At 39.4% G+C, this 13,971-nt stretch overlaps 1 protein-coding gene across 1 annotated transcript in view; it reads right to left on the reverse strand.

Moving 5' to 3' along the window:
• Window positions 1–734: 734 nt before the first annotated feature.
• Window positions 735–13,971, reverse strand: part of CFH (complement factor H) — a 110,465-nt gene continuing 97,228 nt past the window's right edge. Inside the window, exons 21-22 of the mRNA XM_068986105.1 lie at window positions 1,643–1,825; window positions 735–1,208 (exon numbers count right to left, since the gene is read on the reverse strand). Coding sequence (XP_068842206.1) covers window positions 1,012–1,208; window positions 1,643–1,825 — 380 coding nt within the window. The 3' untranslated portion in view covers window positions 735–1,011. The remainder of the gene's footprint in view (window positions 1,209–1,642; window positions 1,826–13,971) is intronic.

Consider the following 13,971-nt stretch of genomic DNA (forward strand, 5'->3'; position numbering starts at 1 on the left):
TATAAAAGTTATTCAGTGTTTAAAGCAGAGTGTCTTTATGTGTGTGTGTATATTTAATGTTGAATTTTTAAATCACTTATATGTCGTGTTATAGTAGTTATGCAATGTGATTGTCATTGTTCTTTATTTGAATTATATGCACTTTGATAAGCATCTTGTAAAATATTGAGAGATCCAACCAGTCCAGCCTAAAGGAAATCAGTCCTGAATGTTCATTGGGAGGACTGATGCTGAAGCTGAAACTCCAATATACTGGCCACCTGATGTGAAGAGCTGACTCCTTTGAAAAGACCCTCATCCAGGGAAAGATTGAAGGAGGGAGAAGAAGGGGACGACAGAGGATGAGATGGTTGGATGGCATCACTGACTCAATGGACATGAGTTTGAGTAAGCTCCGGGAGTTGCTGATGGACAGGGAGGCCTGGAATGCTGCAGTGCATGGGGTCGCAAAGAGTCGGAAACGACTGTGTGACTGAACTGAACTGAAAATATTATGTATTTCATCATTTTTGGTTTATTCATCTATTGATGAGCAAAAGTAAGATAAACTACTTATATTTAATTGCTGACATAAGTATGACATAGTTTGCTTTTATATGTTTGATAAGTGATATTATCAATATGTTGAATGTTTTCCATTTCATTCCACACTTTTTTCCCATGTCTTCTAAAACAGAGTTTCAGAAACCCTCAGAAGTAATGGAGAAAGCTTTAAGAAAGTTAGGAAACTGATGGATGGAAGGAGGCATGGAAGTGATTGAATCTCATTTCTTGCTGTAAATGTTTCATGAACAGGACACATAACATTTTGATTTGCCAAGTTTAATGAGGTACTTTTAAGAAGTGATTCATTGGACCCATCTCTCAATTACACTGTCCCCATAATATTTAACACAAATCTGATTTATGATTCAAGATGAGTTTAAAAATATTGATAAAATAAACAAAATTGAATTAATAAGGAAAAATCTGAATACATGTACATATTTCAGTTTTACAACTGCATTTAGTCTATCCACATTGAGGATACACCACCTTTCCTTCCCGACAAGTTGTTCGAAATGTATGTAGTGCTGTCCGTGGACGATAACCATATCGACACGTAAATTCAATAGTATCCTCTGTTTTGGAGTAAAGTTTTTTATCGTGTTTCCATTTTAACTGTATGTGATGTTTTCTCATTGTTTCTTCTGAAATTACACATGCCTCTAAAATTAAAGAAAATAAACATAAACCTTTGAGTAATATGCAAATATTTTCTACAGAATTTCAGGGTTTCAAGAGCTTTGGTTCAAAAATTCTTCCTCAAACCTTTTCCAAACCAATACACTTGAAATGTATAATGTAGGTTTCATCATATTTAAAAAATTAATGTTATAAGCATGAGATACCTTGTTTAGTGTAATCATTAAGTGTTATAAGATTCATAATGTCAGTTATCATATGAAGAGCTTTCATAAAGGAGCCATTGTTGCTTGAACATGAAGTTTTCTAACTTTATTTCTATATACAGATATTAATCCTTGGTGTGCAAGCATTAACTGGTTGTTATTTAATCCATGAAAACTCTGTTATAAACAGTTAAACATTATGCTGTGTACAAGGACTATCCCAGGATCCAAGAGAAGTTTAAAGCATTTACCTAAGCATTTTGGTGGTTCTGACCACTCTCCATTCCGACATACTACGTTTCTGTTTCCCTGAAGTTCATAGTAGGCCTGACACCGGTACTCAACAATCATCCCTGGAGGGTACACCGATTGCAGGAGTGAGGTAATGTCTCCGTTGTCTATCGGTGGAGGAGGCCCACATTTCCCTTTAGAGTCTAAAAAATAATGGCGTTTGCTTTATTCAAAGACAACTCCTACAGTTTTAAACAAATAAAATAAAAATGCAGCCAAATATGTCATATCAAACCTTAAGATTTCTGATGACAGAAATGTTTTATAGAAGGAATTTCAATCACTTAATCAGAAATACACATTTTAAGACCTTATTTTACTACCATGGAAGCACATACAGTACTTTAACGAATATGTCTGCTTTGCAGTGTCCTGATGTTCAAACATGTTTCCTTTCAGAGTATATGCTGGGAAGACGGATAGCTAAGATTAAAAAAAAAAAAATTTACCCTTTTATACAACATGTGGCAGTGCCTGTGAAACGAAACTTTGGCTTCCATTTCTGGACAAGATGAGGTAAAAATATTTGTGCTTACAGCATCTGCTAAGTATTCCTTCTGCCAAATAAAGGCCCTGAACATATTATAAAAACCAACACAGGTGACTGTGAAACAAGTAGTAAGTCAATCTGCTTAGGGACCTTGGGATTCAAAGAGTTACACTGAAGAGAGTCCTTGGGGGTTTCATTTTGCCTTCTATGTTCCCTAATGGGCCACTGAGACAGCAACCCAGAAATAATACAAGTCCAGAAAGAAAACAAGTCTCATGAAGCAGTTGATCTCTTTAAGAAAAGGCCCAGAAAAGAGTAGCCTAGCAAGATAAAAATAGTTTTCACAATACTGAATTAGTCTAGAAATACTACACTAAGTGTGCACACTACATTCTTGTGTGCACCAGGACCCAGAGACCCAAAAGAGACTAAGCCAGAATTATGTCTGAGTGTCTCCTGCAGAAGTACGGGTGAGCAGTGCACTGCTACAGGTGCAGGGGCTCTGGGTGCAGTAGACTTCCGTATTGCATAAGCCCTCTTGGAGGAGGCTGCAGTTAACTCCACCACAGAGCAGAGGAACCTACACAAGACAGCAGAAACAGACTCTTAGAGTGCACAAACAAACCTTGTGCACAAAAGAACCCAGGAGAAAGAACCAGTGACCCCACAAGAGACTGACCCAGACTTGCCCATCAGTGTCCAGGAGTCTTCAGCAGAGGCATGGGCTAGTGGTGGCCTGCTGCAGGTTTGGGGGCATTGAGTGCAGCAGTGCATGCATAAGACCTTTTGAAGGAGCTCACCAGTATCCTCCTTATCTCCACCACTGTTTTGGCCACAGGTCAAAAAACAAGGAGGGAACACGACCCCACCCATCAACAGAAAATTGAACTAAAGATTTACTGAGCATGGCCCCTTCCATCAGACCAAGACCCAGTTTAATCCTGAGTCAGTCTGTCTCATCAGGAAGCTTCCATAAGCCTGTTATCCTCATCCATTAGAGGGCAGACGGAATGAAAACCACAATCTCAGAAAACTAACCAATCTGATCACACAGATAAGAGCCTTGTATAACTCCATGAAACTCTGAGCCATGCCATATAGGGCCTTCAAGTTGGACGGGTCATGGCGGAGGATTCTGACAAAATGTGGGCCACTGGAAAAGGGAATGCCAAACCACTTCAGTATTCTTGCCTTGAGAACCCCATGAACAGTATGAAAAGGCAAAAAGATAGGACACTGACATATGAACTCCTCAGGTGGGGAGGTGCCCAATATGCAGGAGATCAGTGGAGAAATAATTCCAGAAAGAATGAAGAGATGAAGAGAAAGCAAAACAACCTCCAGGTGTGGGTGTGACTGGTGATGGAAGTAAAGTCTGATGCTGCAAATAGCACTACTGCATAGGGACCTGGAATGTTAGGTCCATGAATCAAGGCAAATTGGAAGTGGTCAAACAGGAGATGGCAAGAGTGAACATCGGCATTTTAAAAATCAGCCAACTAAAATGGACTTAAATGGGTGAATTTGACTCAGATGACCAGTATATCTACGACTGTGAGCAAGAATCCCTAAGAAAAAATGGAGTAGCCATGATAACCAACAAAACAGTCTGAAATGCAGTGCCTACATGCAATCTCAAGAATGACAGAATGATTGCTGCTCATTTGCAAGCCAAACCATTGAGAAGCACGGTAATCCAGGTCTATACCCTGAACAGTAATGTTGAAGAAGCTGAAGTGGAATGGTTTTCTGAAGACATACAAGGACTTCTAGAACTAACAAGCAAAAAGCTGTCCTTTTCATTATATTGGACTGGAATGCAAAAGTGGGAGGTTGAGATATCTGGACTGGCAGGCAAGTTTGGAGTTAAGAGTACAAAATGAAGCAGGGCAAAGAGTAACAGAGTTTTGCCAAGAGAACACACTGGTCCAGCAAACACCTTCTTCCAACAACACAAGTGAAAACTCTACACATGGACATCACCAAATGTCCATGGAAAACTCTACACATGGACAATAGCAAAATCAAATTGATTCTATTCTTTGCAGCCAAAAATGGAGAAGCTCTATACAGTCAGAAAAAACAAGGCTGGGAGCTGACTGTGGCTCAGATCATGAACTCCTTGTTGCCAAATTCTGACTTAAATTGAAGAAAGATGTGAAAACTACTAGACATTCAGGCACGACCTAAATCAAATCCCTTACATTTAGAGTGGAAGAGACAAATAGATTCAAGGGATTGATAAGACAGAATGCCTGAACAACTATGGACAGTGGTTCCTGACTTTATACAGGAGGAAGGGATCAAAATCATCCCCAATAAAAATAAACATAAAAAAGGCAAAATGATTGCCTCAAGAGGCCTCACAAATAGCTGAGAAAAGAAGAGATGCTAAAGGCAAAGGAGAAAAGGAAAGATAAAATGATCTGAATGCAGTGTTCCAAAGAACAGCAAGGAGAGATAAGAAAGACTTCCTCAGTGATCAGTGCAAAGAAATAGAGGAAAACAATAGAATGGGAAAGACTGGAGATCTTTTCAGGAAAATTAGAGATATCAAGGACATTTCATGCAATGATGGGCACTATAAAGAACAAGAATGGTATGGACCTAACAGAAGCAGAAGATATTAAGAAGAGGTGGCCAGAATACAAAGAAAAACTATACAAAAATATCTTCATGACCCAGATAAACACAAAGGTGTGGTCACTCACCTAGAGCCAGACATCCTAAAATACAAAGTCAAGTAGGCCTTAGGAAGCATCACTGTGAACAAAGCTAGTGGAGGTGATGGTATTCCAGTTGAGCTATTTCAAATCCTAAAGATGATGCTCTTTAAGTGCTGCACTCAATATGCCAGCAAATTCAGCAGTAAACAAAGGTCTGCAAAATATCAATTTTCATTCCAATCCCAAAGAAAGGCAATCCCAAAGAATGTCACAACTACCGTACAATTGCATTCATCTCACACACTAGCAAAGTAATGCTCAAACTTCTCCAAGCTAGGCTTCAATATTACGTGACCCATGAGATTCCTGATGTTCAAACTGGATTCAGAAAAGGCAGAGAAACCAGAGATCAAATTGCCAACATCCACTGGATCATCAGAAAAGCAAGAGAGTTCCACAAAAAAATCCACTTCTGTTTTATTGACTACACCAAAGCCTTAGACTGTGTGGATCACAGCAAACTGTGGAAATTAAATAGATGGTAACGCCTGACCTGCCTCTTGAGGAATCTGTATGCAGGTCAAGAAGCCACAGTTAGAGTCAGACATGGAAGAACAAACTGGTACCAAATCAGGAAAGGAGTACATAAATCTGTATACTGTCACCTGCTTACTTAACTTATACGCAGAGTACATCATGCAAAATTCCAGGCCGGATGAAGCACAAGCTGGAATCAATATTGTCAGCAGAAATATCAACAACCTCAAATATGCAGATGGCACCACCCTTATGGCAGAAAGTGAAGAAGAACTAAAGAGTCTCCTAATGAAAGTGAAAGAGGGGAGTGGAAAAGTTGGCTTAAAAATCAACATTCAGAGAACTGAGGTCATGGCATCCAGTTCCATCACTTCATAGCAAACAGATGGTGAAACAATGTAAACAGTGAGAGCTTTTATTTGGGGGCTCCAAAATCACTGCAAATGGTGACTGTAGCCATGAAATTAAAAGACACTTGTTCCTTAGAAAAAAGTTATGACCTACCTAGACAACATATCAAAAAGCAGAGACATTATTTTGCCAACAAAATTCCACCTAGTGAAAACTGATTTTTTCAGTCATCATGTATGGACGTGAGAGTCGGACTATAAAGAAAGCTGAGCACCGAAAAATTGTTGCTTTTGAACTGTGGTGTTGGAGAAAACTCTTAAGAGTCCCTTGAAATGCAAGGAGGTCAAACCAGTCAATCCTAAAGGAAATCAGTCCTGAATATTCATTGCAAGGACTGATGATGAAGCTGAAGCTCCAATACTTTGGCCAGCAGATGAAAAGAACTGACTGGAGAAAATCCTGATGCTGGGAAAGATTGGAGGCAGAAGGATAAGGGGATAACAGAGGATGAGATGGTAGGATGGCATCATTGACTTGATGGACATGAGGTTAGTCAAGCTCTGGGAGTTGGTGAAGGATGGGAAAGCCTGGTGTGCTGCAGTCCATGGAGTTGCAAAGAGTCAGACACAACTGAGTGACTGAACTGGACTGATTTAGTCTAGAAACATACAATGGCAGAAACCTCAGACCAATCCTTTCCATGCCTTGATCTACAGGGTCCAAGGAAGCAGCCCCTATTTCCACCCACATAATGAGAGAACTCTTGAGAGTCCCTTGGACTGCAAGGAGGTCCAACCAGTGCATCCTAATGGAGATCAGTCCTGGGTGTTCATTGGAAGGACTGATGTTGAAGCTGAAACTCCAATACTTTGGCCACCTCATGTGAAGAGTCGACTCATTGGAAAAGACCCTGATGCTGGGAGGGACTAGGGGCAGAAGGAGAAGGGGACAACAGAGAATGAGATGGCTGGATGGCATCACCGACTCAATGGACATGAGTTTGAGTGAATTCCCCGAACTGGTGATGGACAGGGAGGCCTGGCATGCTGCAATACATGGGATCGCAGAGTCAGACATGACTGAGCGACTGAACTGAACTGAGCTGAATGATCGAATAAGAAACCTCTGTCCTTTCTCCTGGTGTGAGAGGAGCCCAGGTGGGAACCTTGGACTTGCCCCCTACATGGCAGTAATGGAGGCCTGATTAGTGAAGGAGACCAATAACATCCTTAGTCTCAAGATACAAAAGCTCAAGTGTCTGAATACAGTTGAAGATCATTTATCAGACCAAAGACCAGGTAAACCTCAAAAGAAAAAAAGCAATCAACAGAAGACAACACTGAGATGACACAGATATTGAAATCATTGGATGATGGTTTTTAAAAATCTAGTCCAATTGGTAGAACTAGAAAATAGATTATTAGAAAACCACATGGTTTGACAATATATTGCAGATGGCAGAATGATCAATAAGTTTGAATATTAACTAACCTTGAAAATAGACTGAAAAGAAAATGGACATAGCTTCAAGGACCTGTGGAAGATAGCAAAGAAGGTTGAACATGAAGTTGAAAATAAAGAATAAGAGATAAAAAAAAAATAATGGCTGAGTTCCCTGTGCCATCATTCTCTGATGGTCTAAATGTAAAGGAAATCCAAAAGAATGGGGATATGTGGATATGTGTATATGTGTAGCTGATTCATTTTGATGTACAGTGAAACCAACACTATACTGTATAGGAAATACATTCCAATTTTTTTTTTAAATAATGGCTGATAATATCTCAAATAGGGCATATGACTTAGTGACTAACCAAAAACAACAGCTACATGTAAAACTGCTCAGTGAATTCCAAATGGGACAGAGCCAAACAACTTAATGTCAAGATACAACATAATCAGTTCCTGTTGTGTTGTTCAGTCGCTCAATTGTTTCTGACTCTTTGCAACCCCATGGATTGTAGAAAGCCCGGCTTCCCAGTCCTTCATTAACTCCCAGAGTTTGTTCAAAGTCATGTCCATTCTGTTGATCATGCCATCCAACCATCTCATCCCCTAATGTCCTTCTCCTCCTGCACTTAATCTTTTCCAATATCAGGTATTTTTCCAAAGAGTCAGCTCTTCTCATCAAGTGGCCAAAATACTGGAGCTTCAGCTTCAGCATCAGTCCTTCCAATGAATATTCAGGACTGATTTCTTTTAGGATTGACTCGCTTGATCTCCTTGCATTCCAAGGGACTCTCAAGAGTCTTCTCCAGCACCACAGTTCAAAAAAATCAGTTCTTTGGTACTCAGCCTTCTTTGTGGTCAAACATTCACATCCATATATTACTGCTTGAAAAACCATAACTTTGAAAATATGAACCTTTGTTGGTAAAGTGATGTCTCTGCTTCTTACCATGCTGTGAAGGTTTTCATAGCTTTTCTTCCAAGGAGTCTTTTAATTTCATGGCTGCAGTCAGCATCCACAGTGATTGTGAAGCTGAAAAAGAATGAAGTCTGTCACTGTTTCCATTTTCCCCCATTTTTGACAGACAGTGATGGAACCCGATACCATGATCTTCCTTTTTTGAATATGGCTTTAAGCTAGCTTTTTCAATCTCCTCTTTCACCATTATCAAGAGGCTCTTTAGTTCCTCTTTGCTTTCTGCCATTAGTGTGATGTCATCTGTGTATCTGAGGTTATTGGTATTTTTCCTGGCAATCTTGATTCCAGCCTGTGCTTTTTCCAGCCTGGTGTTTTGTGTGATGTTTAAAGTAGCAGGGTGATAATATACAGCCTTGACACACTCCTTTCCCAATTTTGAACCAGTTTGTTGTTCCATTCCGGTTCTAACTGTTGCTTCTTTACCTGCATACAGGTTTCTCAGGAGGCAGGCACAGTGGTCAAGTATTCCCATCTCTGTAAGAATTTTCCACAGTTTGTTGTGATCCATACAGTCAAAGATTTTAGTGTAGTCAATGAAGCAGAGTGTTTCTTCAATCCCTTTCCTTTTCCTATGATCCAACGGATGTTGTCAATTTAATTTCTAGTTCTACTGTCTTTCTAAATTTAGCTTGTACATCTCGAAGTTCTCGGTTCACATGTTGTTGAAATTTAGCTTGAAGGATTTTGAGTATTAACTTGCTAGCATGTGAAATGAGCCCAGTTGTGTTGTGGTAGTATGAACTTTCTTTGGCATTGTCCTTCTAGAGACTGGAATAAAATCTGACTTTTTTAAGCCCAATAGCCACTGCTGAGTTTTCCAAATTTGATGGAATATTAAGTGCAGTACTTTCACAGCATCATCTGTTAGCATTTGAAATAGTTCAGCTGGAATCCCATCACCTCCACTAGCTTTGTTTGTAGTGATGCCCACTTGACTTCACACACCAGGATTTCTGGCTCCAGGTGACTTGTGGTCATCTGGGTCATTAAGTCCTTTTCTGTACAGCTCTTCTGTATATTCTTGCCACCTCTTCTTAATACCTTCTGCTTCTCTTAGGGGCATACTCCTTCTGCCCTTTACTGTGCCCATCGTTACATGAAATGTTCCCTTTCTCTCTCTAATTTTCTTGAAGACATCTCTAGTCTGCCCCATTGTATTGCTTTCCTCTATTTTTTTGCATTGCTCACTTAACAAGGCTTTCATATCTGTCCTTGCTATTCTTTGGATTCTGCATTCAGATGGGTGTATTTTCCCTTTTCTCCTTTGTGCTTTGCTTCTCTTCTTTTTTCATCTAGTGTAAGGCCTTCTTAGAAAGCCATTTTGCATTGTTGCATTTCTGCTTCTTGGGGATGGTTTTGCTCACTACCTCCTGTACAAAGTTACAAACCTCTATCCATAGTTCTTCAGGCACTCTCTAAGATCTAATCCCTTAAATATTTTTATCCTTTCTGCTATATAATCATAAAAGACCCAAATGGCCTAGTGGTTTTCCCTGCTTTCTTCAATTCAAATCTGAATTTCACAATAAGGACCTCATGATCTGAGCCACAGTCAGCTTCCAGTCTTGGTTTTGCCAACTGTATAGAGCTTCTCTATCTTTGACTGCAAAGAATATAGTCATTCTGATTTCAGTACTGACCATCTCGTGATGTTCATGTACAGAATTGTCTCTTGTGTTTTTGAAGAGGGTGTTTGCTATGACCCATGTCTTCTCTTGTCAAAACTCTTTTAGCCTTTCCCCTGCTTCATTTTGCACTCCAAGGTCAAACTTGCCTGTTACTCCAGGTATCTTTTTATTCATACCTTTGCATTCCAGTTCCCTGTTTGAAAAGCAGATTTTTTTGGTTTTGATGTTTTGATCTAAAATGTAATATAAGTCTTCATAGAACCAGTCAACTTCATATACTTTGACATTAGTGGGTGGAGCATAGACTTGGATTACTGTGATTTTAAGTGACTTGCCTTGGAAATCAATGGGGATAATTTTGTCGTTTTTGAGAATGCACCCAAGTACTGTATTTCAGTTTGTTTTGTTGGCTGTGAGGGCTACTCCATTTCTCCTAAGGAATTCTTGCCCATAGTAGTAGATATAATGGTCATCTGAATCGTTTGCCCATTCCTGTCCATTTCAATTCACTGATTCATTAAGTCTTGATGTCATAATGAGTATCTTTTTTTTTTTTTTTTAATGTCTAGAGCTTTGTAGTATAGTCTGAAGTCAGGGAGTGTCATTCCTCCAGCTCCATTTTTCTTTCTCAAGATTGCTTTGTCTGTTTTTGGTCTTTTGTGTCTCCATTCAAATTTTAAGGTGTTTTTTTTTTTTTTTTCCTAGTTCTGTGAAAAATTGCCATTGGCAATTACATATGGATTGCACTAAATCTGTGGATTGCTTTTGGTAGTACAGTCATTTTGACAATATTGGTTTTTCTAATTGAAGATAATGGTATATCCTTCTATCTGTTTTTGTCTTTAATTTCTTTCATTAGCATACTATAGTTTTCAGATTATAGATCTTCTGTCTCCCTAGGTTTATTCTCCAAAGAAGACATTCAGATGGGCAAGACACCCATGAAAAGATGTTCATATCACTAATTATTAGAGAGATTCAAATCAAAACTACAGCATGATATCCCTTAACATGAGTCCAAAGAGCTATGCTGGCTGGCGAGTATGTGAAGAGAAGGTAACCCTCCTACACTGTTAGTTGAGACAGCCACTATGGAGACAAGTATTTATGCTCCTTTGAAAACTAAAAATAGAGCTACCATATGACCTTCCAATCTTGCCCCGGGCATGGATCTGGTGAAAAACTTGGTCTAAGAGGAAACACACACCCTAATGTTCATTGAAGCACTATTTACAATAGTCATGATATGGAATCAACCTAAATGTCCCTCAACAGAGAAACGGGTAAAGAAGATGTGGTACATATACAATGGAATATTACTCATCCACTAAAAGAATGAAATAATGTCATTTGCAAAAATATGGATGGACCTAGAGAGTGTTATACTGAGTGAAGTTAGAGAAGGAGAAAAATTGTAAGACATTCCCTATATATGGAATCTTCAAAGAAATTTTGCAAACAAACTCATTTGTGGAACAGAAACAGACTCACAGACTTAGAGAAGGAATTTATGGTTGCCAGGGGGAATGATGGGAGAAGAGACAGGGAATTTGGGTGGACATGAACACACTGCTATTTTTTAAGTGGATGACACATAAGGACCTACTGTATAGCACAGGGAACTCTGGAGTGTAATGTGGCAGATTTGACAGGAAGGGAGTTTGAGTGAGAATGCTCACATGCATATGTGTGGCTGAGTCCCTTCTCTGTTTACCTGAAGTGAGCACAACAGTGTTAATTGGCTATATGCCAAAACTAAGTAAAAAGTTAAACAAGATACGTCATGTTCAAATTCCTGAAACTTACAGAAAAAAAACTCATCAGCAGCTTCATAGATATGCAATACTTATTTGGGATAAATATTATGCAATACATATTTGGAAAAAAAGATTCAAGCATCAGTGGAAATTTCATTAATGAGCATAGAGCCAGAAAGATGTGAGAAAATTTTTCCAAAGCTGGATGAAAATAATTGTCAAGTCCAAATTCTATATCATATAAACTATCCTTTTGAATTAATGGGAGAAAGAAAGAATTTCCTGAACAAAGCAAAACTGAGAGAATTTGTCTCCAGCAGAACTATACTTAAGAATTTTTCAAAAGAAAGCAAAGTAGAAAAAGAATCGAGATTTTAGAATGGAGTTTTGTGTTTTTTTTAAAAAAAGGTAAATATAAGAAGAATATGATTTCCCTGGGATTTCTTTGGAAGGAATGATGCTAAAGGTGAAACTCCAGTACTTTGGCCACCTCATGCTAAGAGCTGACTCATTGGAAAAGACTCTGATGCTGGGAGGGATTGGGGGCAGGAGGAGAAGGGGATGACAGAGGATGAGATGGCTGGATGGCATCACTGACTCGATGGACGTGAATCTGAGTGAACTCTGGGAGTTGGTGATGGACAGGGAGGCCTGGCATGCTGCGATTCATGGGGTCGCAAAGAGTCGGACACGACTGAGTGACTGAACTGACTGACTGATGATTTTCCTGCTGATTTTATTATAGTTGTACAAAACTGTCATCTGATATGGTGCTCAATGTATATAGAGAGGATACTACAGACATTTATGTTAAAAATGTTGAGAGAACCAATAAGTCTAAATGGAAGCAAGCATTCCACATTTCATCTGAGGTGGTAAAATGTCAGCAACAGTAGGGAGTGATAAACTACCTGCTGCTGCTGCTAAGTCACTTCAGTCATATCCGACTTTGTGCGACCCCAAAGTTGGCAGCCCATAAAGCTCGCCTGTCCCTGGGATTTTCCAGGCAATAGTGGACTGGGGTGCCATTGCCTTCTCTGGATAAACTACCTATGTGTATCTTAATACCTAGAGAGACTAAGAAAACCATGTAAAGACATATACTCAAAAACAATGCAGGTCCAAGTCAAATTATTTTATAATGTTCAAAAATCCACAAGAGAGTCAAGAAAAGAAAAACGTTGAGAATTGAAGGAAACACACACAAAACAAATAAGAAAATGGCAGACTGTCCTTAATAGTTAATAAGTTTTGCAAAATATAAATGGTCCTAAATATATCAATTAAAAACCTGAAAATGGCAGGGTAGACACCTAAACAAGACTCAGATGTATGTTGTCTAAAACAAAAGTCGCTTCAAACATGAAAATATGTTCAAGTGGAGATTGCAAAAATTACACACCAGGCAAAAGTTAACTTGAAAAGTTAGAAGTGGCTAATGTACATGGAATAATAGACTGGTTTCAAATAGGAAAAGGCTGTATATTGTCACCCTGCTTATTTAACTTCTATGCAGAGTACATCATGAGAAACGCTGGGCTATAAAAAGCACAAGCTGGAATTAAGATTGCCAGCAGAAATATCAATAACCTCAGATATGCAGATGACACCACCCTTATGGCAGAAAGTGGAGAGGAACTAAAAAGCCTCTAGATGAAAGTGAAATTGGAGAGTGAAAAAGTTGGCTTAAAGCTCAACATTCAGAAACCTAAGGTCATGGCATCCAGTCACATCACTTCATGGCAAATAGATGGGGAAACAGTGGAGCAGTCTCAGACTTTATTTTTGGGGGTTCCAAAATCACTGCAGATGGTGACTGCAGCCATGAAATTAAAAGACGCTTACTCCTTGGAAGAAAAGTTATGGCCAATCTAGATAGTATATTGAAAAGCAGAGATATTACTTTGCCAACAAAGGTCCATCTAGTCAAGGCTATGGTTTTTTCAGTGGTCATGTATGGATGTGAAAGCTGGACTGTTAAGAAAGCTGAGTGCCAAAGAATTGATGCTTTTGAAATGTGATGTTTTAGGAGACACTTGAGAGTCCCTTGGACTGCAAGGAGATCCAACCAGCCCATCCTAAAGGAGATCAGTCCTGGGTGCTCACCGGAAGGACTGATTATTCTGAAGCTGAAACTCCAATACTTTCACCACCTCATGCAAAGAATTGACTCATTGGAAAAGATGCTGATGCTGGGTGGGACTGGGGGCAGGAGGAGAAGGGGACAACAGAGGATGAGATGGCTGGATGGCATCACCGACTTGATGGACATGAGCTTGAGTGAACTCCAAGAGTTGGTGATGGACAGGGAGGCCTGGCGTGCTGCAGTTCATGGGGTTGCAAGGAGTTGGACACGACTGAGCGACTCAACTGAAATGAACTGAACTGAATGTACTTCTTGTTTTGGATTCCCATCCTGTCTGATCTCTAAA

This window comes from Capricornis sumatraensis, chromosome 14, assembly GCF_032405125.1.
Source record: "Capricornis sumatraensis isolate serow.1 chromosome 14, serow.2, whole genome shotgun sequence".
Classification (NCBI taxonomy): Eukaryota; Metazoa; Chordata; class Mammalia; order Artiodactyla; family Bovidae; genus Capricornis; species Capricornis sumatraensis.